A 27,220-nucleotide genomic window follows, 5' to 3' on the forward strand; every position below is an offset into this window, starting at 1 on the left:
TTTAAAAATTGTGAATATTCTCTGATAGTAAAACCAAACTTGATAAGGTGGTAGCTTCTTTTTTTTTTTTTTTTTTTTTTTTTCATTTTTTTTTTTCTGAAGCTGGAAACAGGGAGAGACAGTCAGACAGACTCCCGCATGCGCCCGACCGGGATCCACCCGGCATGCCCACTATGGGGCGACGCTCTGCCCACCAGGGGGCGATGCTCTGCCCCTCCGGGGCGTCGCCATGTTGCGCGACCAGAGCTACTCTAGCGCCTGAGGCAGCGGCCACAGAGCCATCCCCAGCGCCCGGGCCATCTTTGCTCCAATGGAGCCTTGGCTGCGGGAGGGGAAGAGAGAGACAGAGAGGAAAGCGCGGCGGAGGGGTGGAGAAGCAAATGTGCGCTTCTCCTGTGTGCCCTGGCCGGGAATCGAACCCGGGTCCTCCGCACGCTAGGCCGATGCTCTACCGTTGAGCCAACCAGCCAGGGCTAGGTGGTAGCTTCTTGAGATTAATTGCACTGTGGAATTTGAACTTTTTATATTCAACTGTGTGGTCTGTCTTTGCACTTTGAATGGATCCAGGACTGGCTGTGGAAATGCTCCAGTGCAAAATAATGCAAGGCTCTTGGTTTAAAAATTATTAAGAGGCTCAAGACAGCAATGGCAGAATACTAAAGTAGTCACAGGGCTCCGTGTGGACTCAATGAAATGAACCCTGAGTGAATCTTTTACCCCATCTATGATTTTAAAACATCATGCATTGCTCATTTGGAAAATACTGGTTCATTGAGTTATGTAGATCCTCCAAATGTTGACACATTTTATCACATAATACAGTATAAAAAAGGCATTCATTAATATCTCACTGATCTCAAGCTCATGGTGGTGGGTGCAACATTGTCAAAATTCTAATTTTTATTTGAAAGCTTTGGATTTTATCATTGACAGCAAATACTGTCAATGTTTTCCTTGAAGTGAGAAGCTCACTTTATTTTTGAAAAACTGTTTGTCAAACGCCCATGTCTGAATAATCATAGTTATTAAGTGGTCCTTCCAGGCAAAAATAATGTTCCATGAAAATAATGTCTAGTTTGTCCTCCATGTAAAAATACTGGTCCACCAACAAATAGGGAAGTAATGTCACCACTGGGTGAGGTTGGGAGGGCAGTGACTTGGTGTGGAACTGGGAGACTTGGGAAGAACTAGAGTGTGAACACTGTGGGAAGGGATTTTGACTTGTTCTGTAGACAGTGAGGAACATCTGAAGGTTTTAAGAAAGAAAGAACATCAACAAGTTGTATTTTAGAAGGATAACCCTAGTTGCAGTGTGGAGGATGGATGGAATTAAGGGAGAAGTTCTATTAATAGGTTGGTGTTAGAGTGAGAGTGGATCGGAAGAGCAAAAGTGGATAGAAATGAGCAAAGTATAATTTTCAGGTCTTGGTGACAAGAATGGAGTTGAGAAGGATAAAGAGTAAAGGAAAATATGAAAACTATACTGACTTTAGAGGTAGGTTTGAGGTGGGTTGGAAGTTAGAAGTTTGTACTTAGTGCATCTAAGTACAATGAAATAGTGAATTGGCAGTGTTGAGTGGATAACATTAGGATTAGTTTAGCCACTGTTACAAAGACATAACTTAGCCATGGTAGCATAAAGATAAAAGTTTATTTCTTCTTCCCATAGTAGTCCATGGATAAGCAACACACACCGATAGGGTAGCTCTAGGTTTTAGGGACAGAGGTGTTTTCTGTTTTGCTGCCCCAGACAAAGTATTGGCCATCCACATGGTCCAGGATTTAGTTCACCTCCAGATTCACAAGGTCTTCATTCCAGCCAGTGATAAAGGGAAAAAAAGAAAGTAGAGGAGGGAGTCAGAAGCATCCCCTTTCCTTTGAAAGACGCAAGGTGGAATTTTCATGCTTAAAAAAAAAATTGTGGTGAAATATACATTAATTCACCATCTTAATCATGCACACTTTACTTTTTCTCCACAGGCGCTGTTACTCTAATCAGCTAGTTTCTGATCGATATGCCATGCCAGAATATTTTATCCAACCAGGACATCTCTGTTGTGTAAGGATTTCAGAGGATAAGTGGTGGTATCGGGTCATTATCCATCGAGTTCTCGGGAAACAGGAAGTTGAAGTGTTCTACCCAGACTTCGGGAATATTGGAACTGTTCAGAAGTCCTCCCTCAGGTTCCTCAAGTGAGTTAACAGATTTAATAAAGACAACTTAAGTTTTGGATCATAGAGCTGAGGCCCTACGGGGTTAGGATTTCTCTTTGTTTTCTCTTGCTTTCCTCCCTCTGTCCTTCTCTCTTTACTATCATCCCTCTTTTTTCTTAGTGCAGACTTGGCAAGAACTAGTTTCAGAGTTGTATTATAATCTCTTGTCTGTCCTTTGACATGACTGTGAATCTGAATGGACCATGAGACTAAATTTCAACCTCTTATTTAGAAAATGCTTCTTTGGGTTATGCCAGCGGTTCTCAACCTGTGGGTCGCGACCCCGGCGGGGTCGCCTAAAGCCATCGGAAAATACATAATGCATATCAGGTATTTACATTCCGAATCATAACTATAGCAAAATTACAGTTATGAAGTAGCCACCAAAATTATTATATTTTTATAATATATATAATTATTAATTATTTTTTGGTTTGGGGTCACCGCAACATGAGGAACTGTATTGCTGGGTCACGGCATTAGAAAGGTTGAGAACCACTGGGTTATGCTAAAAGTTGCATTTATATAGCATGAAGCTTATGTTCTTCCTACCTATATTTTAACTGCATGGTTTCAAAAACAACTGTATTTTATCATTTTATTTCTTACATTGCTTTAAAGTGTAAGACATTAATTTAAAAATGTATGAATAGTCCTGGCGGGGTAGCTCACTTGTTAGAGCGTTGTCCTGATACACCAAGATTGCAGGTTCAATCCCCAGTCAGAGCACATACAATGAATGCATAAATAAATGGAACAACAAATTGATGTTTCTCTCTCTCTCTCCCTCCCCCCCACCCCGCCCTCTCTCTCTAAAAAATCAATAAATAGAAAATGCATAAATAAAATACTTTGAAATGATGTGAATAGCTAAAATCAAGAAATGGATTAGAAATTCCATAACAATCAGTTTAAAATGATTAAATACTCACATATTTGATTATCTGTTGCAGGTGCTGCTACACAAAGCTTCCAGCTCAGGCTATCCCTTGTTCTTTGGCTTGGGTGAGACCAGCAGAGGTATGTTTGCTTCTTTCCCACTTTATCAGAAACACTTGATGCCAGTAACAGTTCTAGGTTATCAGGATAGAAAAACAAAACATGGAATGAGCCCTCAAAGAAATCATAGCAGATGGTATGAAAGACAGACATATAGACAAAAATAATTGTACTGTTTCACATTTGCTATAGAGATTTTTGCTGTGTATAATAGTGGTATACAAAGAAGAATGCACATCTCTGTTCAAGGTAGTCGGCAAAGGCCCCATAATAGAGGTGGCATTTGAGTGGAACTTTGAAGGAAGATTAAGACTATAACTGGACAAAAAAGAGAAGATATACCAGACAGAATGAAAGTAGCAGAAAACATCTCAAACCTGATAAGTTTGAAGTGGTTCTGTTTGGCTATATAATATAAGATGAACTGGAGTTGGTGCATGGAAATGATGTCAGGGAAGTAGACAGGAACATAAGGTGAGATCCACATTCATGTTCAAGAATCTGGACGTTGTCCTTTAGATGCTGGGAGCAGCTATAGGGTGTACACAGGGAACTGCCACTATCAATCTGTGTTTTTTAAAGAATTCTTTAGTAACATCATTGTGGGGGATGACTATAGTGGGATGAAGTAGGAGGCATTTTATTTATGTAGTTAGGCATCTAATTTTATGTTTTTCCCTCAGGGCTCTTAATTATACATGTCATACACATTTATTATATATACCCTATTTGTCTGTTTAACCTAACTAACTTATCAGTTCCTTATATATACATAGATTTTTTTTTTAGAAAAAAAATTTTAATTTGAAAAGCACAGTAAAGAGGAAAGAAAAAAACATTACCTATAATTCTACCACTCAAACACATTAAATATAGAAATTTGAATTGTGTTTCTTTCAGTTTAGCTTATTGGTTGTTGGGGGTGAGGATTTTTGTAGGCTCTTGATGGTTTCATAAAATAGTAATCCTATTTCATATTTTGCATTTTTACTCAGTATTACAGCATAAATATATTCATGTTATCATAGTTCTCAATTTTAATAAATTCACAGTAATCTATTAGGTAAATGTGCATTATATCCTTTTTATCCCTTTATTATTAGACATTCAACCTGCTTCTGATTTTTGAGTATTGTAAGTAATGTATGCAGGGTATGGTTTTTGTGCAAGTCAGTATTCAGTATTATTTTCTAGGGTGCATGTTAGCCCTGTCTAGGTTTTTTTTAAGCTACTTATACTGCTAAGTTTGAAGGGCTAAATTTGTGACACACTTGTAGCCAAAGTCCATTGTTCTCACATCAGCCAGATTGGTTCCATTATTGGTTCTCTGCTTTGTTTTCTTATTTTTTTTCCCAAATTGCTTTTGGCATAGGGCTTTGCCCTTTCTGATCTATAGTTAAACAAAGACATCTCAAGGTTGGCTCCTTCTTGTCATGAAGTTTTAAGCCCAAATATTATTTCCCCAAGAAGGGCTTCCTTGACCAGCTATATTCCCAAAGGACATGACTTTCCTTTGGGAATATGTTCCTTCCATTTGAACTGTATCCCTTAAGACTCCGTTTTGTGAGGGTTTGTGGATGGCAAACTTAGTTATGTTTACTTGAAAATATAATTTTGTGCTTATTCTTGAAAGCTATATTCACTAGGTATAGAATTCTAGACTTGGTAGTTAGTATCTTTACAACCTTGGAGATGTCATTGCACTGGTTTCTGGTTTCCCTGTCATATTTAAGAAGTCAGCTGTCAGCCCAATGGATGTTCTCTTGTAGACAGTGTCCTTTTGTAGGTGTTTTTAAAATTTCCTATTTGTTGTTTGTGCTTTTCCATTTTAGTATGTTTATGTGTAGCTTTATTCTTATTCTGTTTGTGGTTCACTGGACTTCTTTTATCTGTGCCTTAGTTTCATTAAATATGGCAAATTTCCAGCCATTATCCTTTCAATTATTTTTCACATATTCATATATTAATTCATATACTTGTATTCCCTTTGTCTCTATTTCTGCCTCTCTTTCTGAGACCATAATTAAGTATGTGAAACTTCTCAATTTACTTCCATATCTTTAACCTCTCTTCTGTTTTCTATATATTTCTGGTTTTTTGCATGCTATATTCTGGCTAATTTCTTTCAAATTATCTTCCACTTAACTGATTTTTTTTTTGAGAGAGAGAGAGAAAGAGAAGGGACAGACAGGGATAGACAGACAGGAAGGAAGAGAGAAGAGAAGCATTAACTCTCTTAAAGTGTCTCGTAGTTGTGACACTTTAGTTGTTCATTGATTGCTTTCTCATTTGTGCCTTGGGTGAGAGGGTGCCTCCAGCTGATCCAGTGACCCCTTGCTTGAGCTAGTGACCTTGCGCTCAAGCCAGTGACCTTTGACTTCAAGCCAGCAATCTTTGGGCTTAAGCCAATGACCATGGGGTTATGTTTATGGTCCCGTGCTCAACCTGGCGACCCATGCTCAAGCTGAAGACCTCAGGGTTTCAAATTTGGGTCCTCAGCATCCCAGGCTCTTATCTACTGCACCACTGCCTAGTCAGGCTGATTTATTTTTTAATTCTTCCTAATCTATTAAATCAACATAATGCATTATTAATTTTGGTTATTATATTTTTAAAGCTCTCTTAGTTCTTTAATACTGATAGATCAGTTGTTATAAACTGCTGATATTTGCAGAAGCTATCAAAATAATGGGTTTTTTGTTTTTACTTTATACAGATTGTTTGTTTTATAATTCATCTAGAAGTTCAAATATCTAAAGTTTTTGAGAGTTTGTTTCATTTAATGTCATTTCTTCTTTTTCTTATGACTTGTTATTTCATTGTATGTTTTTTATCTTTGCCTATGTACTGCTCACTGTCTTTGAAAAATTATTCGGCCCTGCCTGGGTAGCTAAGTTGGTTAGAGCATTATCCCAATACACCAAGGTTGTGGATTTAATCCCCGACAGGACACATACAAGCATCAACCAAAGAATGCATAAATAAGTGGAACAATTAATCGATATTTCTTTTTTTCTCTCAAAAAAAATAAATTTTTTAAAAGAATTAAAAATTATTAATAAGTATGGTTGAATAATACAGGCTAAGATTGCCTACCTCAAAAGAGATTTAGTCACTCAGCCAGACACCTAGGAACACTACCAGTTTGGAACCTAGTTAATTTAAACAATTTGAGGATGTGTGTACCACCCCGGTGATGTGAAAATTGAGCTGCATGTCCACGTGAAGAAGGCTATTTTTCTTTTTCCCCTTATCCTGAGTGTGCACCCCAACAGAGACTCAGCTTAGTGAAGGAGAGTTCTGATTTCCATTCCCCACCATGAGTGGATACTGGTTTGATTTCTGTTCCCTTTGACCTGTGAGAGCATCAGAACCTGTGAGTTCAAATTAGCCTGGGTTAGCAGGTACCCTTAAGGCAAAAATAGCTCCCCCTTTCCCTTTTATTTTGGCTTGATAATTTGTTACACTCCTACCAGTTTTGGACACATTTTAAAAATATTTTATCTAGAATTTTTAGCTATTTCTTTAAGAGGATTGGTCCTGGATTCTTACTGAGTTGTTTCTGAAAATGATTTTTCACCACATAAATAATAATTTTTTCTACAATCACATTTTTATTTTATTTTTTCTTTATTCTGACTTTTCTCATTCACAAATTATAAACATCCTCCAGTGTGTTGTTTTAGTATTATTATGGTTTTACTTTTTCCACTAAAATCTCTAGTTCATCAGGAATTCATTTTGCATTTGGTTATTGTAATTCATATTTGAATTTATCATATGAATCTCCTATCTTGATTATATTTCAGGAATATTGGACATCCAGAGCTGTTTTGCAGTTCCAGAAATTGTGTGGTTTGAAGCCATTAGTGGGGGTAGTGGATGAATACATAAATGGAATTCTTAACATTTTTCTGTGTGATACATCATCAAATGAAGACATCTATTTTCATCATGTCTTGAGAACAGAGGGCTATGCTATTGTATGCCGAGAAAATGTCCCTTCTAAGGTGGAGTTTGGGTGTATTTTGTAATATTTTTATTTCATCTCAACGCTTTAGATATGAGAATTTTATACAGAAGGTTATGTGATTTCTTCTTTACTCTTAGCAATACCTGTGAGATTCTTGACTTCTTAATGTAGAGTACTCTCATTTTCAGATGACCACAAAAAACTGCATTTGGCTTACTGTTTTTTAGACTGTGAATACTTATATTTTAAATTTTTTTATTGTTTCTGAAGCTGGAAATGGGGAGAGACAGTCAGACAGATTCCCGCATGCGCCCGACCGGGATCCACCCGGCACGCCCACCAGGGGCGAAGCTCTGCCCACCAGGGGGCGATGCTCTGCCCCTCCAGGGCGTCGCTCTGTGGCGACCAGAGCCACTCTAGCACCTGGGGCAGAGGCCAAGGAGCCATCCTCAGCGCCCGGGCCATCTTTGCTCCAATGGAGCCTTGGCTGCGGGAGGGGAAGAGAGAGACAGAGAGGAAGGAGGGGGGGGGATGGAGAAGCAAATGGGCGCTTCTCCTATGTGCCTGGCCAGGAATCGAACCCGGGTCCCCCGCACACCAGGCTGATGCTCTACCACTGAGCCAACCGGCCAGGGCTGAATACTTATATTTTAAATAATTGAGAATTTACGCCAAAGTATTTAATTTTCTCAGGTATTCTTAGAGAATTGCAATTACTGATATCAGTGTCTGCATCCCTGTTAGTATTGATGTTGATAATTTTTGTGACTAAGAAAACATTTTAATATAGAAAATTTTTAATTATTAAATTTTAGAAGAGAATACATTTCTACAACATTTGAAAACTATGAAGTGCTTATTTTTTCACTTTTCTCTGAGTAATTAAACCCTTCCTTCTTTGTTTAATCCTAGGGTTTCAGTGAATTCAATCCTTTAGCCTTGTACACTAACTCCAGTGCAGGCCCAGAGGATGTTGTCTTGACAGAGCTGGGTTACCCTTGCCAGCACCGCTATTTTGATGAAGACCGAGAGATAAGTCCACAGTCAAAAGAGAGTGATTTGTTTACTCCGGTAATGGGTTTTTGCAAATATTATCATAATTATTTTTATTGTTAATGTTTAATTAGTACTTAATACATGCCAAGCACTGTAAATAGAACTTGAAGTTTAATATTCATAAAATCCCTGTGACATATAGTTACTATAATAATCTATTTTATAGATGGGAAACTGGGGCTTTTCAGACCTAGGAAATGATTCTCACAGTTCCCTTTGTCTCCATTAATTGCTGAGTTGGACCTTTGCTTCGTCGTGTGTCTTCCTGTACGAATCTCTCACATACTCACGGCAGACGTGGCCTCCCTCAGACCGGTCCAAATGCTGGCGCTCCTCAGTCTTCCATGCTCTCCTTCTTTCCTTTCTCTGTGAACCTTTTCACAGCTCCCACCCATAACCATTAAAATATTATTGGTATTTCAGTAGCGATAATAAAATTAAGATAACAGCGACATTTATTGAACTCATACTATGTGACAGGTACTGCTATAAGTACTTGTGTGTACTAGTTAATTTTTTTCACAGCCACTTTACCAGGTTGGTACTTTCATATCCCTACTTCATATATAAGCAAAGTAAAGCAAATAGTAAGAATTTAAATGATTTTTCAACCAATTAACAAGTAAACATGTCCTTTGAGTTTTATATGCCTCCTGGCAGCAAGTACTGGGCTAAGAATATAGGGTGTGTTCAGTTGAAGCACCAAAAAAGTGGTGTTTTTGGACACAGAAAGGCTTATGTTCTTTGAATAAAATATTATTTTATGTTTTCTATATGTGACTTTAAAAATTATTGATATGATTGTATTTTTTAGTAGGCATTTACTAGTCATTGGGAAAAAGAAGGAAAGGCCATCTGACTACTGGGAGACTGACAAGCTCTGAAAAATGTGTGTGAATGTTCACTGCTGCATGTCTGAATTAAGCAGTATAAAGATTTTAAATTTCTGGTTTACGTTAAAATTAATTTGGCTTGTTTGTTTTTCTAAAGCCTGAATTTTTCTTGGTCAATATTACTTGATCAGAACAGTTATATTTCCTAATCCTTAAATAGTGAATTGAATTCAACCTTTAAAAATTTTAGAATAGCCTATCATCACTCTGTTAATGTCTTCAAATAATCATAGTTCTGTCCTAAAAAATGATATAAGGCTAGCTTTTCTGCTAAAGAGATAAGTCTTAAAACTCCCCTATTTCATCTAGCCTATATTTTAATATAACAAGACTCCCATATGCTACTCACACAGCACATACACGTACACCAACCTCTCTACACCTAGTTCCTTGTAATTCCTACTTTTCTTTAAGCATCCCAATAGTTTATATAAAATCCTTCATTGCATCTTCTCAGAACATCCTCGTTCCCTGATGACACTTGGGTCCTATCTCTGCGAGTGCTCTACACTAACTTCCTGCTATATTTGAGTTCTTTCAGAGCTGGGACCTGTTGCACTCATCTTTAAATTCACAAAACTACCCTGTACACATTTCATAATATGTTCTGAATAAATGTTTGTTGGCCTGAACTAGTTTAACAGGATGGGAAGATGGAGGGTTGTGGATAAAGTTAGAAAATAACATCGTGTTTGTGTGAGCCATGGCCAAAATTCCTCCCCCTTGCCTTGCAGAATATAGGCATGTAGATTTTGGAAACAGCATTAGTATAAAAAAGTTAAACAATTTATCTTTCATATATCCTAGAAAGATATTAATGGTGAAAAGGCTGTTGTTCACCTTAAATATGAGTCAAAGAAGCCACTACAGGATTCTGAATTGAGCGCTTTGAAAACCCAAAATAACAGCTGTGACAAAGCTGTGAAGTGCTCCATCCCAGAGCAGAAGGGTCTGAAGGAAGACAGTGAGGTAGGCAAAGGAAAGATTGTGTGTGAGGTAAATATAGATAGTCCATAAGTGAGGGGGGCTGGAATAAAATTGCTCTTCAAACTCTGCTCCTTTCAGTGGGTCAGGGCAGCTCCCACAGATGAGTTATGGATCCCCCTTCAACAGTCTCTGGGCCCAAAGGCCAAGTAACATGGCCTTGACCACGGAAGAGAGAGGGCATTATCTGGCATTGGTGTGTCAGTTACTTGGGCAAGTCTTCAAGAATTATGCAGTGACTAGGAACTAGTACTGGGAAACCAATTAGGAATATCCATCAGGAAAAATGTTCACTTTTTTGGAGGACATGTTTTTATTTTAATCAAATATTTATGTACACATATCTTAGAGTCCCTTATAACTTCTTTCCCTGCATTTCCTGTTCCACAGAGCAATTATTTTCATCTCTTAGCTACTGGTTTTGGAATTTAACCTCTGTTTCTTTTATTAAATAACAAACTCATGATTTTTCAGTTTTATGTATGGACTCCCCCCACACCACCCAAACATATCCTTTTTGTCTCCCCCTACCATCTCACTAATATAGTTATCAAACTTTCCGTCAGCTCACCATTCAATATGTATGTTATTTTATGACTCTATAAATGCTATTCACAGCTAAGGAGTATGCCATGGCAGCTTTTCCTTCTCTGCATATCTTTTCTTTTCTTTTGTATTAATGTTTCTTTTTAAGTCGGCATACAGTAAAATTGACTTTCTTTAGATGTAGTGTCCTGTCGGTTTTAACACTATAGTTTTGTGCCCCACCGTCTGTTTTATTTTCGAGGAGACTTCTGGTCTTCCAGAAGAAAGGAGACGTGTGGTTTTTCGGGTCCTCCAGATGCAGGCGGTGGGGGGACGGGGAGCTGGTAACCTAACTGTTGCTGCTTTGTGTGTGTGTGTGTGTGTGTGGTTTTTATTTTTATTTTTCAATTACACTTTCCGTATTGTTTCATATTGGTTTCAGGTGTACAGCATAGTGGTTAGACAGCCATATGCTTTACAAGTTTTCCCCTGATATTTCCAGTACTCACCTGGCACCATACAGAGTTATTGCAATAATATTGACTTATATTTCCAATGCCGTACTTTACGTCTCCATGACTGTTTTGGAACTACCAATTCGTGTACCCTAATCCATTCACCTTTCTCACCCAGCCCCCAACTCCTCTCCCTTCTGGCAGCCACCAGTTGGTTCTCTGTGTCTAAGAATCTGTTTCAATTTTGTTTGGTTCCAACTACTTCTTACTCAGACTTTCAACCAGTGCTTTTTTTTTTTTCCACTTTACTCCTTCACTTCCAAAAACAATGTGTACCAATTCTTGTACTTTTGTGGTGTCAGTGGTGGTACAAATTGGGTTCCTTCTTAGTTTTCCTACCACAGGTTGAGGATTCCACCTCCTTAGCACTGCTGATTCAGTGCTCACATGTCTGCTTTCCTGTGTCCAGAATGTAGATGGTGTTTTCTCTCTTCTCTTCTCTTTGACTATGAGTTATACCTTAAATCTTTTTATTTTATTTTCAAGAGGGAGGGAGTAATAAATTGTGTATTCAACCTGCAATCTTTACCTGGAGTCAGGGAAAAAGAATTATAAACCTAAATTTTAAATTTTTTTTATTTTTTGTATTTTTCTGAAGCTGGAAACGGGGAGAGACAGTCAGACAGACTCCCGCATGCGCCCGACCGGGATCCACCCGGCACGCCCACCAGGGGCGATGCTCTGCCCACCAGGGGGCGATGCTCTGCCCCTCCGGGGGGTCGCTCTGCCGCGACCAGAGCCACTCTAGCACCTGGGGCAGAGGCCAAGGAGCCATCCCCAGCGCCCGGGCCATCTTTGCTCCAATGGAGCCTTGGCTGCGGGAGGGGAAGAGAGAGACAGAGAGGAAGGAGGGGAGAGGGGTGGAGAAGCAAATGGGCGCTTCTCCTATGTGCCCTGGCCAGGAATCGAACCCGGGTCCCCCGCACACCAGGCCGACGCTCTACCGCTGAGCCAACCGGCCAGGGCCTATTTTTTTTATTTTTATTTATTTAGTGAGGAAGGGAGGCAGAGACAGACTCCCACATGTGCCCTGACTGGGATCCACCCAGCAAGTCCACCAGGGGGTGACACTCTGCCCATCTGGGGCCCTTGCTCAATTGCATCCGGAGCCATTTTTTTGTACCTGAGACAGAGGCTATAGAGCCATACTCAGTGCCTGGGGCCAACTTGCTCTACTTGAGTCATGGCTGTAGGAGGGAAGGGGAAGGGAGAGAGAGAGAGAGAGAGGGAGGGAGGTGTGAGGGAGGAGTGGAGAAGCAGATGGGCACTTCTGCTATGTGCCCTGACCGGGAATCAAACCCAGGACATCATATGCCGGGCCAACGCTCTACTACCGAGCCAACTGGCCAGGGCCTAAACCTAAATTTTAAAATGTACTACAGTGAATAGGTAGAACTGAAATCATTCAGAGGATTTTAGAGCAGTGAAACTATTCTGTGTGATAATGGATAACTGTCATTATACATTTGTCAGAACCCATAAAATATGTAACACTGAAGGTGAACCCTAATATTAAGTACGGACTTTGGGTGATAATGATGTATCAGTGTAGGCTCATAGAGTATAACAAATATCCCACAGTGGCAAAATGTGGATAATAGTATGGCAGTTTCTAAAAATGTAAAACATAAATTTATCATATGACACAGCAGTTTCATTTCTAGATATCTACGGAATAAGTCCACAAAAAGACACGTGCATGAGGGCGAGGGGGAGGGGTACGGAGAAAACTAGATAGAAGGTGACGGAGGACAATCTCTCTTTGGATGATGGGTATGCAACAGAATTAAATTAAAAGATAACCTGGACATGTTTTCTTTGAATATATGTACCCTGACTTATTGATGTCACCCCATTAAAATAAAAATTTATTAAAAAAAAAAAAAGACACGTGCGTAAATGTTCAAAGCAGCATGATTCACAATAAGTGAAAAGTAGAAGAAGGTTTACTTTCAGCTGTATATCCATACAGTGAAACACTTTTCAGCAATAAAAACCAACTAACTGCTGATACATGATACAACATGGGTGAATATGAGCACCATGCTAAGTGAAAGAAGCCAGGTGCAAGAGACCACATGTTGCATAATTCCACTGATATGAAAATGTCCAAAAGAGGCAAACTGAGAGAAAGTAGATTACTAATTGTCTGGAGCAGGGGTGGGTGCGGAGATTGCAGATGGGCATGAGGAATCTTTGTGGGGAGATAAAATTATTCTAAAAGTGGATGTGGAGATGGTTGCACAACTGTAAAGTTACTAAAAATCACTCAGTTGTATACTTAGAGAATTTTACGTTATGAAAATTATACCTCAATAAAGGTGTTATATTTTTAAAAATCTTCCTTTGGTACATTCTAGGAGGAGATCCCCACTGGAATGCCATGCCTGGAGTCAGTGAGCATAGGTGATGACATTTGGGATGAGAACTGGTTACCTTTGCAAGCTAAAATGGGCAATGGAGGTGATGCTGCCTCGCACTCGTTTACACCCAGCCCTGGTGGAGAGGAGCCATGCCTGTCATGTAAAGAATCGCCAGAGAAGGTTAGACCCTTGAGCAAACGGAGCGAGTCACTGCTGAAAACGGAAGTGTAAACTTGTCCATGCCTCGAGAACACTATACATTCTGGAACTCCAAATGATTTATCAGAAGATAATTCAGAAAAAATGCATTTTTTCTTTCAAAGGTAGTCGTGGAAGAGAGGGGACAGGAGGAGGTGGGGACGAATGAGCCGTGGGTTACTGTGCCCATTGGTACTGTCAGTCATCGTGATTGCTCCCTCGCTGGCACCTGGTCAGGGCCTTTGGATCTCTAAGTAAACTGTTCTCCCTGTTTTATTTGTGTTGCTTTAGTCTTGTAATATAACTTTGGATCTCTGCAGTGAGAACATTTGCTAATATTGGTTCTAACTATATATTTATATTTACATTATATTTATTTCCCACTGGTTATGAAAAGAAAGAGGCATCTGCAGTTAAGTTACTCCTTATTGTCTTTGCCAATGTAATACTAGATGATCATGAAAAAAATCATCTAGACATGAAAATGGTATTGAAGAAAATGCTGCATATAAGTCTTTTTTTTTTTTTAAGCTCTGTGTATTCAGGAATTCAGAGTACTGGGTATGGATCAATAATACAAGGAGGAATTGAGCCTGACCAGGCGGTGGTGCAGTGGATAGAACGTCAGACTGGGATGTGGAATAATACAAGGAGGAAAAGCCACACTAGTCAAAAAAGCTACAGAAAGTCAATAAATACCTTTCCTTGTTTAATCTACATTGCCTCCTTGCCTTTACCTTGCCCAAGTTGTCCTCTGTTTGGATCAGGTGGCCTGTATCTCAGTTTATTGTTTCTATGCAGGATTGGTGTTTTTCTACACAAGATATGAGAGGTGATTCATGTCACCCTTTAGGCCTTGTAAATGGAGTACAGATAAAAGTTCAGAAGCCGGAAGGACTGGCTCAGGAAGAGCATACTGGGACAAGCAGGATTCAGAAGGTAAATGTCTAATGAATGTTTTCACAGGTTTGCATGAGGAAGTGCTTTCATTTTTAGAAAGGAAAAACCTGATTAATGATCACTCCCTTAGTGTTCTGTGGAATACGTATACATACAGTGTATATTGGTTTTAAAATTTAAGTGAACTTAATATAGTTATTCATCTCTTCAGAAGAAAATCCTGAGCCTAAATTTAAAAGATTAATCAAATGTCTATGTTAGGAATAGAAAAACAGGTATTTTTGTATAACCTATCTATAAGTTTTAAGCTCTGTATCTGTCCATCCTGTCATGTAAGCCTGTTTTCTTCTTTTATGTTGCTTTGGCAAACGCACTGACCCTGGAACAAAATACATTTGTTTCTTGTTTCTCAGCTATATTATGAGAAGCCTGAAAACAACAGGACAATTTGTGTGAATCATGAAATTTGACTACTGGGTTTCTGTACTTGCGTGTGTTAAAATTTGGCATTCCATTTGCTTAGCCCAAATTCAGTCTCTGTTTGGGACGTTCATCTTTTTCTCTGAAACGTTTCCTTAATACTCCATTGGGTCACCTCTTCTGTGGAGCCGTCATTTAATTCCTTTGTGTTGCAGTTAATACCTCTCTGCGTGGCTGGTAGCAGCACATGTACTGTGTCCCTAGAGAGGACCATGAGCTCTGTAGGGACCCGGCCCACTGCTTCCTGGGAAGCTGTGTGCTTGAACACAGAGAACGTAGACGCCTGAGTTCACATCTCTGTCATATCTCTGTTTTTATTGATTGGTGTTGGATAACTTACTCAACTCTATAAAAAGCAAAATGCTAAGTGGAAGAAGCTGTAACACAGAAAACATACCACCTAACCAAAAAGCGGTCATTCCGACGTTAATGAAGAAACACATGCAAATAATCTAGCTCTGTGCCCAACTCAGGTAGCTCTGTGAGGGCTCAGTGAGCATTGTCTCTCATTTCCTGCAGCTCTTCTTTGCCTGTGCTTGGCCATGCTTGGTACGTAATGTTTACTCATAATGTGTTCAGTAAATGCTTCATGAATTGAACTGATGGCCACTAAGTTAGTGAACTTGTTTTTATCTAGAGAGAATCTAGGTTCTTTTAATTTTTTTTATTTGTTTTTATTTTTTTACAGAGACAGTGAGTCAGAGAGAGGGATAGACAGGGACAGACAGACAGGAATGGAGAGAGACGAGAAGCATCAATCATCAGTTCTTTGTTGCGCGTTGCGACACCTTAGTTGTTCATTGATTGCTTTCTCATATGTGCCTTGACCGCGGGCCTCCAGCAGACTGAGTAACCCCTTGCTGGAGCCAGCGACCTTGGGTTCAAGCTGGTAAGCTTTTGCTCAAACCAGATGAGCCTGTGCTCAAGCTGGCGACCTTGGGGTCTGTCTCGAACCTGGGTCCTCTGCATCCCAGTCCGATGCTCTATCCACTACGCTATACCGCCTGGTTAGGCGAATCTAGGTTCTTAAAAATCAGTTTTATTTCTTTATGATATAAAAAAAATGTTTATATGTAAGAAAACAAAAGAGGCTTAATTCTTCCTGTTATACTAACAGTGACTTTCATGCTTTTGCCTCATTTTTTCCATTCTACAGCAACCAGACTTAGACGGTCTACCAGATTCTTCCACGTTGCCCGAGCTGGAAGAGCTCTGCGTCTCCCTTATCCAGTCACAGCAGTCGGCAGAAGGCAGCCAGTCCGAGCCTGACAGTGGTCAGGTTCAGCTCTCTGCAGAAGCACTGGCTTTAACTCCGACAGTGGTTGGTTCCCCAGAGAAACACTCTGGCTCAGGTAGGGTTACATAAAACCGACAAATGCAGTGGCTCACCACATTGCTAAAAACCTTACCTTTTCCAGAACGTAATTTCAAAAATGCTGACTAGAGTGTCTCAAGTCCAGGCTCAGTTGTTCCCTTTCACTTTACCAACTCTTTTTTTTTCTTTTCTGCAGTTTGACAGGTGTCAGGTTTACATACAGTAAAATTTGCCAGTTTTTCAGTGTACAATTTTGTGAATTTTGACAAATGTACACAACCTTATAACCACCACCACAGTCGTGATCTAGGACGTTTCCCTCGGTTTGAGGGTTTTGTCATGTTCCTGTGCAGTCATTCTCTCCTCTGCTTGTGGCTTCTGGCGTGTTACTGTTCCTTTTTGAGAATTTATGTTAAGAGAGTCATATAGTATGTAGTTTTTATGTGTGAAGAAGAAAGTGACTTTGTTAACTTAGCAAAATATTTTACAGATTTACTCAAGTTGTTGCCAGGATCAGAAGTGTGTTCCTATTTATCACCGAGTTGTACCCAGTTGTACGAATACACCACAGTTGGTCTGTCTGTTCTTCAGATGACACCATCTGGGTTGCTTTAAGATTTCTGCCATTGTGATTAAAGCTGCTGCAAATATTCATGGCCAGCTCTTTGTGTAGACATAATGTTTTTTATTTCCTTTCAGTACATGCTTAAGAGTGGAATTGCTGGGTCATCTGGTCACTACATGTTTACATTTTTAACTTTAAAAGAACTTCCAAAATGTTTTCCATAGTGGCTATACCTAATTGTATTTACACCAGCAATGTGTGAAAGTTGTGATTGCTCCACATCCTTGCCAACACATGATATCGTTAAAAATCTGTCAGTTCTGAAATTGGAAACTGAGAGGCAGTCAGACAGACTCCCGCATGTGCCCGACCGGGATCCACCCAGCATGCCCACCAGGGGGCGATGCTCTGCCCATCTGGGGCGTTGCTCTGTTGCGACCAGAGCCATTCTAGCGCCTGAGGCAGAAGCCATAGAGCCATCCTCAGCGCCGGGGCCAGCTTTGCTCCAATGGAGCCTTGGCTGCAGGAGGGGAAGAAAGAGACAGAGAGGAAGGAGAGGGGGAGGGGTGGAGAAGCAGATGGGTGCTTCTCCTGTGTGCCCTGGCTAGGAATCGAACCTGGGACTCCTGCACGCCAGGCCGATGCTCTACCACTGAGCCAACTGGCCAGGGCCCTGTCAGTCTTTTTTAATGTTGCTATTCTGGTGGGTATGCAGTGGAATCATATTATGACTTTAATTTACATTTCCCTATTTGCCAGTGACATTGACCATCTTTTCATGTGCTTGTTTGCCCTCTGTATGTCTCCTGCAGTGAATTATCTACCTGTTCAAGTATTGGCTCATAATATTCCTATGTGATTTAAATATCTGTAGTGATATCTACCCTCTCATTTCTGATGTTGGTAATTTGTGTCGGATTTTTTCTTAGTCTGCCTAGAAATTTATCAAAGAAACTAATTTTTGGTTCCATTGATTTTTCTCTGTTGTGCTTCTGTTCTCTATTTCATTGATTTCTACTGTTATTTTTTATGAAATTATTTCTTCTGCTTGCTTTAGTTGTAATTAGCTTTTCAAATTAAAACCTTAGAATATTTAATGCTATAAATTTCCCTATAAGCACTATTTTATCAGCATCCCATGAATTTTGCTGGGTAGTATTTTTGTTTCATTCATGTAAGAATATATTCTAATTACCCTTATGAGTTTTTTCTTCTAGGAGTTTGTTGTGTAATTTCCAAACACTTGGAGATTTTCTAAATGTCTATATTATTGATTTTTAATTTAATTTTATGATTAAGCAATATACTTTGCATCCTTTTAAATTAGGATACACTTACTATATAGCTGAGAATGTGGTCTAGCTTTTTAAGTGTTACTTGTATACTTCAAAACAGTGTGTAGTCTAATATTGGCTTACGTACTTTATGGCTACCTATTAGATCAAGTTGATGGATAGTGTTAAGTCTTCCATAGCCTTGTTAATTTTCTGTCTTACTTGCTCATTCAATTATTGACTAAGAATTGTTATTAGAATTGTTATGCCCAATTAATGAATCAATTCATTTATTACCATTCATTGCTTTGAAATCTTATTTGTTGATATTAATATAGCCACTCTGGCTTTCTTTCTGTTCATATGGGCATGATATATTATTTGCTGTTATTTTACTTTTAACCTATATGTATCTTTATATTTAAAGGGAATTCTTGTAGGCAGCATATAGTCTTTCTGTTTTATTCAATTTGTAATCTCTTTAGTTGTAGTGGTTATATAATTTAGTGTGATAATCAAGTGTCTGGGTTTAAATCTACCATTTCTTTTTTTCTCTTTCCTATTCTTATTTCTTTTATTCTTTTTTCCTTTTTAAATTTCTTTATAATTCTGTTTTATTTCTTTTATTGACTTGTTATATCTCATTTTCTTGTTTTCTTCAAATGATTGCTTTAGGATTTAGTCCATATATTTAAGTTAGTACCTTCAAATTATCACGTGCACACTATGAAAACCTTATAATAGCACACTTTCATTTTTCTCACTCCAGCCTCTAAGCTATTATATATTTCATTTGTTCATATGTTGTAAATCTTAAAGTCCATTCATTGTTTTTGCTACACACTTTTCTTTCAAAGAAATTAAAAATGAGAAAAATTTTTGTTTATTCATTTGTCATGGTCAGTGTTCTCTATTTCATTATGTAAATTAGGAAACCTGACTTTTACAGTAAACCTATTCTGTAAAGAGCCAGAAAAGTAGCTTCAGGAAGATGACAGCAGAGTAGGCAGATGCACAGACTCCCAGCTCACACCACCAAAATGGATTACAAATTAATTTAGGAACAATCAGTGTGAAAAACCAACTCTGGATTACAAGACCAGCTCTCAAAAACAAAGGAGCAAAGAAGAAGCCACACTGAGCCTGGTAGGGAGTGCTAAGGACCAGTGAGTCTCCCCTGCTTACAGGAACAAAGGGGGTATGAGGCTGAGTGCTCAGAAGGGCTCTCATTCCTAGGACAAGAGTAATAAATATCCCTCACAGCCACTTGCTTGGGGACCTGGGAATGAGGTGTGTTGAAAGGGCTGGCTTATCTTCCAAAAGGAAAGGGGGGAGAGAGAGACAGTGGGTGACTGGCAGAGGAATGCATGGGAGGACCTGAGAAGCTGACTCATCCAGTGCTGGAGGCGGCCACAGCTGGGGGAGGGGTTGATCCTTCCACATAACACAAGACTAAAGTGCTTCGGGATCATACATCTCCAGACATCTCTCCAGCTCCAATCAGGGCAACAAGAAACAGCTGAAAACAAGAAGTGGGGAGGAGGGGCAGTAAGTCAGGTCTCCATGGAGATCTGAGATACACCTCCCCCTACTGAAGCGGAGAAAGCACCCCGCCCCCAGAGAGAGTAACTGGCAGATCAGGCCTTCAGAGTCTCAGGTTACACCCACCGCATTTCTGGATACAGTTTCAAATAAACCCCCTGCTGAGATCAGTAAACAAGACTACAACAGGGAAGAAAACAAACAAATCAAGACTTCAGAGCAGCCCAAATCTGAAAGTGGATTACAAATAACAGCTGATGCCAACCCAAAAAGACCTAGAAATAACACAACTGAAAATCGAAGGCAGACAAGACCAAACCTAGACTCAACCAGCCCTACAGACAACACACCCAAACACATAAGATATAATGAAAAGACAGAGAAGTGCAATCCAAATGAAACCACAAGAGAAATCTCAAGAAAAGGAACTGAGTGATATGGAAATAACCAAACTGCTGGATGCAGAGTTTAGAATAATGATTGTTAGGATGCTTAGGGATCTTAGAACAACAATGGATGGTCATTACTAACACCTAAATAAAGAGATAACAAGTATAAAAAAGGACATTGAATATTAAAAAAGAATCAGTCAGAGGTGACAAATACAATATCAGAAATGAAGACCACAATGGAAGGATCGAATCAGCGAGTTGGAGGACAAGATGAACAAAGGCATGAAAGCAGAGCAGAGAAAAGAAAAGAGACTCAAAAAGCCTGAGGAAACTTTGAGAATGCTCTGTGACAACATGAAGAGAAATAACATCTGCATCATAGGGGTTCCTGAAGAAGAAGAGAAAGAACAAGGAATAGAAACTTTATTCAATCTAATCATAGCTGAAAACTTCCCTAAATTGATGCAAGGAAGGGTCTCACAAGTTCAAGAAGCACAGAGAACTCCATTAAAGAGAAACCCAAAAAGACCTGCCCCAAGACACATCATAATTAAAATACCAAAGCTAAGCAATAAAGAGAAAATATTAAAAGCTGCTACTAGAGAAAAGAAGGCTATCACCTACAAAGGAGCCCCCATAATATGGATGACATCCAACTTCTCAACAGAAAAACTTGAGGCCAGAAGGAGATGGCAAGAAATATTCAAAGTAATGCAGAACAAGAGCCTACAACCAAGACTACTTTATCCAGCAAGGCTATCATTTAAAATTGAAGGAGAAATAAAAAGCTTCCCAGATAAAAAAAAAACAAACCTCAAGGAATTCATTACAACCAAACAATTGCTGCAGGAAATGTTAAGGGGCCTGTTGTAAACAGATCAAAGTGGGAAAAGAATATAGCAAAAGAATACAGCTTTAAAGAATAAAATGGCAATAAACAACTACATATCAATAATAACCATAAATGTAAATGGATTAAATGATCCAATCAAAAGACATAGGGTAGCTGCTTGGATAAGAAAACAGGACCCGTACATATGCTGTCTACAAGAGACACACCTTAAAACAAAAGATGCACATAGACTGAAGGTAAAAGGATGGAAAAAAATATTTCATGCAAATGGAAATGAAAAAAAAACCAGGGGTAGCAATACTTATATCAGACAAAATGGACTTTAAAACAAAGACTATAGTAAGAGATAAAGAAGGTCACTACATAATGATAAAGGGAGCAATCCAACAGATATCATAAATATCTATATACCTAAATATATAAAGCAGACTTTGATGGATATAAAGGGCGAGATCAACAGCAATACTATAATAGTAGGAGATTTCAGTACCCCACTAACATCACTAGATAGATCCTCAAGAAAGAAAATTAACAAAGAAACAGCAGACTTAAAGGACACTAGATCAACTTGATTTAATAGATATCTTTAGAACCTTTCACCCTAAGGCAGCAGAATATACATTCTTTTCAAGTGCTCATGGTACATTTTCTAAGATAGACCATGTTAGGACACAAAAGCAGTCTCAACAAATTTAAGAAGTTTGAAATCATATCAAGCATTTTCTCTGATCACAATGGCATGAAACTAGAAATCAACCACAACAGGAAAACTGAAAAATACTCAAACACATGGAAACTAAATAGCATGTTATTAAATAATGAATGGGTTAACAATGAAATCAAAGAAGAAATTTAAAAAATCCTAGAAACAAATGATACTGAGCAAACAACAACTCAAAATTTATGAGACACAGCAAAAGCAGTCCTGAGAGAGAAGTTCATAGCACTACAGGCATTCCTTAAGAAGCTTGAAAAAGCTCAAATAAACAACCTAACCCTTCATCTAAAAGAACTAGAAAGAGAACAGCAAGTAAGGCCCAGAGGTAGTAGAAGGAAGAAAATAATGAAGATCAAAGTGGAAATAAATGACCTAGAAGCTAAAGAAACAATATGGAGGATCAATGAAATCAAGAGCTGGTTCTTTGAAAGGGTAAACAAGATCGAGGAACCTTTAACAAAACTCACCAAGAAAAGAGAGAGGACTCAAATAAAATTAGAAATGAGAGTGGAGAAATAACAACCGACACAACAGAAATACAAAATATTGTAAGAAAATACTATGAAGAACTGTATGCCTAGGTGAAATGGACAACCTAGGTGAAATGGACAAATTCCTTGAAACATATAATCTTCCAAAAATCAATCTGGAAGAATCAGAAAACCTAAACAGACCGATTACAACAAAAGAGATAGAAACAGTTATCAAAAAGTTCCCAAAAAACAAAACTCCTGGGCCCGATGGCTTCACTGGTGAATTCTACCAAACATTCAAAGAAGAACTAATTTCTATCCTTCCCAAGCTATTTCAAAAAATTCAGGAAGAAGGAACACTTCCAAGTTCCTTTTATGAGGCAAGCATAATTCTGATTCCAAAACCAGGCAAAGACAACACAAAGAAAGAAAATTATAGGCCAATATCCCTGATGAATTTAGATGCTAAAATCCTCAACAAAATATTAGCAAACCGGATCCAGCAATACATGAAAAAAATCATACATCATGATCAAGTGGGATTTATTCTGGGGAGGCAAGGCTGGTACAACATTTGTAAATCAATTAATGTGATTCACTACATAAACAAAAGGAAGGAGAAAAACCACATGATAATTTCAATAGATGCAGAAAAAGCATTTGATAAAATCCAGCACCCATTTATGATAAAAAAAAAAAAACTCTTAGCAAAGTAGGAATACAGGGAACATACTTCAACATGATAAAGGCCATCTATGACAAACCCACAGCCAACATTATAATTAACGGACAAAAATTAAAAGCAATTCCCTTCTAAAATCAGGAACAAAGCAGGGGTGCCCCCTTTCACCACTCTTATTCAACATAGTACTGGAAGTTCTAGCTACAGCAATCAGAAAAGAAGAAGAAATAAAAGGCATCCAAATTGGAAAAGAAGAAATAAAACTATCATTATTTGCAGATGATATGATACTGTAATAGAAAACCCTAAAGTCTCAGTCAAAAAACTACTGGACCTAATAAATGAATTCAGCAAGGTGGCAGGATATAAAATTAATACACAGAAATCAGAGGCATTTTTATACACGAACAATGAACTGTCAGAGAAATTAAGGGAACAATCCCCTTCACTATTGCAACAACAAAAAATAAAGTACCTAGGAGTAAATTTAACCAAGGAGGTTAAAGACTTGTACTCAGAACATTATAAAACATTGATAAAAGAAATAAAGGAAGATACAAACAAGTGGAAGCATATACCATGCTCATGGTTAGGAAGAATAAACATAATTAAAATGTCTATATTACCCAAAGCAATTTACAAATGCAATGCAATACCAATTAAAATACCAATGATATACTTCAAAGATATAGAACACATATTCCAAAAATTTTTATGGAACCAAAAAAGAACATGAATAGCCTCAGCAATCTTGAAAAAGAAGAATAAAGTGGGAGGTATCACACTTCCTGATATCGAGTTATACTACAAGGCCATTGTACTCAAAACAGCTCGGTACTGGCATAAGAACAGGCATATAGATCAATGGAACATAACAGAGAACCCAGAAATAAACCCACATCTTTATGGACAATTGATATTTGACAAAGGAGGTAAGAGCATACAGTGGAGTAAAGACAGTCTCTTTAACAAATGGTGTCAGAAAACTGGACAGCTACCTGCAAAAAAATGAAACTAGACCACCAACTTACACCATGCACAAAAATAAACTCAAAACTTAAATGTAAATCGTGAAACCATAAGCATCCTAGAAGAAAACTTAGGCAGTAAACTCACCGACATCTATTGCAGCAATATCTTTGCTGAATTATCTCCACAGGCAAATGAAATAAAAGACAGGATCAACAAATGGGACTATATCAAACTAAAAAGCTTTTGCACAGCTAAAGACAATATGAACAGAATAAAAAGACAAACTACACAATGGGAGAACATATTCGACAATACATCTGATAAGGGATTAATAACCCAAATTTATAAAGAACCTGTAAAACTCAACACCAGGAAATCAAACAATCCAATCAAAAAATGGGCACAAGAAATGAATAGACACTTCTCCAAAGAGGACATACAGATGGCCAATAGACAAATGAAAAAATGTTCAACATCACTAATCATTAGAGAAATGCAAATTAAAACCACAATAAGATACCACTTCACACCAGTCAGAATGGCGCTCATTGACAAAACAACACACTATACGTTCTGGCAAGGATGTGGAGAAAGGGGAACCCTCCTGCACTGCTGGTGGGAATGCAGACTGGTGCAGCCACTGTGGAAAACAGTATGGAGATTCCTCAAAAAATTAGAAATGGAACTGCCTTTTGACCCAGCCATCCCACTTATAGGAATATATCTCAAGTACACCATATCACCGACTGAAAAAAAGAAATACACCCCCATGTTTATGGCAGCATTGTTCACAATAGCGAAGATCTGGAAACAGCCCAAGTGTCGGTCAGTGAACAAGTGAATTAAAAAACTGTGGTACATATATACAATGGAATACTATGAAAAAGAAGGAAATATTACCTTTTGCAACAATATGGAGGGACCTGGAAACTATTATGTTGACTGAAATAAGCCAGGCAGAGAAAGAAAAATATCAGATGACCTCACTCATTTGAGGAATCCAAGGAATAATGAGAACTGAGGAACGGAATTGAGACAGAGGAGGGATCAAAGGGACCAGAGGAAAAGAGGAAAGAGGGAAAGGGGATGATAGGATTGGATAAACCTCAAGGGAAGGGGGGAGGGGGGAAAGGGAAATGTTGAGGGGAATAGGAGGGAAGGGGGATGCATTCGGGGTGACCCTACAATATATGTAAACACAATTAATTTAAAAAATTAAATAAAAGAGTCAGAAAAGTAAATACTTTCAGCTTTGCAATCCATATGGTCAAGGCAGCCATAGATAATACACAAATGAATGAGCATAGCTCTTTTCCAATAAAATTTTATTTAAAAAGCAGTTTGTAGGCTGGAGTTGGTCCACAGGCTGTAGTTTACCAGTGCCTGTTGTAAATCTAGCTTTCCATCTAATGTTGTTTTCTTTTTGCTTGAAGAACTTTAAATTTTCTTGCAGTGCTGGTCTGGTACTGGTGTATTCTGTCAGCTTTCATACATTGCAAAAAGTCTTTAAGATTATTTTTCTGGCTACAAAGTTATAGGTAGACAGATTTTTCACTGCATTAAAAGATGTCACTCTGCTGTCACTGTTTCTAACGAGAAGTTTGTTGTCATTCTCATTTTTGTTCCTCTATATAGGAGTGCTCCCTCATTTGTGGTTTTGCTTTCTATGATTTCAGTTACCTGGGGTCAACCGTGCCTGAAAATATTAAATGGAAATTGCAGAAATAACTCATAAGTTTTAAATTGCATGCTGTTCTGAGTAGCATGATGAACCCGTGCCATCCTGCTTCACCCGCCCAAGATACGAATCATCTTTGTCCAGCACATCCTGCTTGTCTGCAATAACCACCCTTCCATCACTTTTTAGTGGTCCCAGTTATCAGACCGGTTCTGAGAGAGGGACACACACACACACACACACACACACACACACCAGAGTCACAGAACTTTATTACAGTATATGGTTATGATTGTTCTACTTTATTATGACTTATTGTTCATCTCTTACTGTGCCTAGTTTATAAATCAAACTTTATCATAAGTATGTATATATGTTTAGGAAAAATAATGTATTTAGTGTGTGTTCAGTACTATCCATGGTTTCAGGCATCCACTGGGGGGTCTTGGCACATATCCCTTGTGGATAAGGGGGCACTGTTATGATATGGTATATTCTCTGGATGCTTTTAAGATTTTCTCATTACTGGTTTGCAGCAATGTGATTATAAGGTGCCTTGGTGTGGTTCTCTTCATTTTTGTTCTGCCTGGGATTCATTGAGCTTTTGGATCTATGAATTTATAGCTACCATTAAATTTGGGAAAATTTTCATCGTAATTTCTTTTAAATGGTTTTTTTAGTTACCCTCTCCCCTTTTCACTTCAATTTCACATTACACATGTGAGAGACCACTGGTGGTGTTCCACCGCTCACTAATACACTTTCTTTTTCCCAGTCCTTGTGGTCAGTGTTTCATTTTGGGTAGTTTATAGTCTCTTAAGTATACCAACCTTTCTCATTCAGTGTGTAATATGTTCTTTTCCCATCCAGTCTATTTTTCATCTCAGAAACTATATTTTTCATCTCTAAAGGTTCAGTTTGGGTCTTTTTTATGTCTTCCATTTCTTTCCTCATTATAGCCATGTTTTTTTCCTCTGCCCTCTTGAAAACCTGGAATATTCTCATTACAGCTGTTATAGTACCCTCGTCTTATGATTCTAGCCTATGTATCGTTTCTGCATTCTGCCATCTGTGTCATTTTTGGAATCAGCCTCTATTGATTGATTTTTCTTCTGATAATAGGTTGTATTTTTCTGCATCTTTGCATATCTGGTATTTTATTGGATGGCAGACAGTATGAGTTTTAGTGCTGGCTAGGTGACTCCTCAGCCCTAAGACTCAGAAGGACCTCTCCGCAGGTCTCCTGCTCCTTCCCTCTCCGCAGCTGCCTTGCCTACAAGGTCCAGACTTGGTCTTCCGCCCAGGAAGACCTCCAGGCTCATTTGGGTTCTGCCTCCTGTTCTGCGTCCTGGAAATGATCTCCTGGGAGCTAAAGCACTGGTGGGGCTCACTTCGTCGTTCACTCCCCTCAGGGGTCTCTGTCCTACACACTTGTTCAGATCTGAAAGCTGTTGTTTCATCTGTTTTGTCAAGTCCTCTCTAGTTGTTTAAAGCAGGAGAGATTGTTTTTCAATCCTTTGCTAACATCATGTCCGGAAGCAGAAGTTTTGCTACTCTTTTAAATCTTTTGATCATGTGACTCTACGTTTGTATTTTTATACCTTTTAAAATCTGAGCTCACTGAAGACTTCCCTTCAAACCACATTATTGCATTAG

At 38.6% G+C, this 27,220-nt stretch overlaps 1 protein-coding gene across 1 annotated transcript in view; it reads left to right on the forward strand.

The window, feature by feature from the left end:
• The window catches only part of TDRD5 (tudor domain containing 5), a 53,282-nt gene that overhangs the window by 24,181 nt on the left and 1,881 nt on the right, over nt 1-27,220 (forward strand). The window contains exons 10-16 of the mRNA XM_066255126.1: nt 1,981-2,193; nt 3,168-3,234; nt 7,023-7,223; nt 8,099-8,257; nt 13,520-13,702; nt 14,522-14,659; nt 16,257-16,452. Coding sequence (XP_066111223.1) covers nt 1,981-2,193; nt 3,168-3,234; nt 7,023-7,223; nt 8,099-8,257; nt 13,520-13,702; nt 14,522-14,659; nt 16,257-16,452 — 1,157 coding nt within the window. The remainder of the gene's footprint in view (nt 1-1,980; nt 2,194-3,167; nt 3,235-7,022; nt 7,224-8,098; nt 8,258-13,519; nt 13,703-14,521; nt 14,660-16,256; nt 16,453-27,220) is intronic.

Source organism: Saccopteryx bilineata, chromosome 2 (assembly GCF_036850765.1).
Source record: "Saccopteryx bilineata isolate mSacBil1 chromosome 2, mSacBil1_pri_phased_curated, whole genome shotgun sequence".
NCBI lineage: Eukaryota > Metazoa > Chordata > Mammalia > Chiroptera > Emballonuridae > Saccopteryx > Saccopteryx bilineata.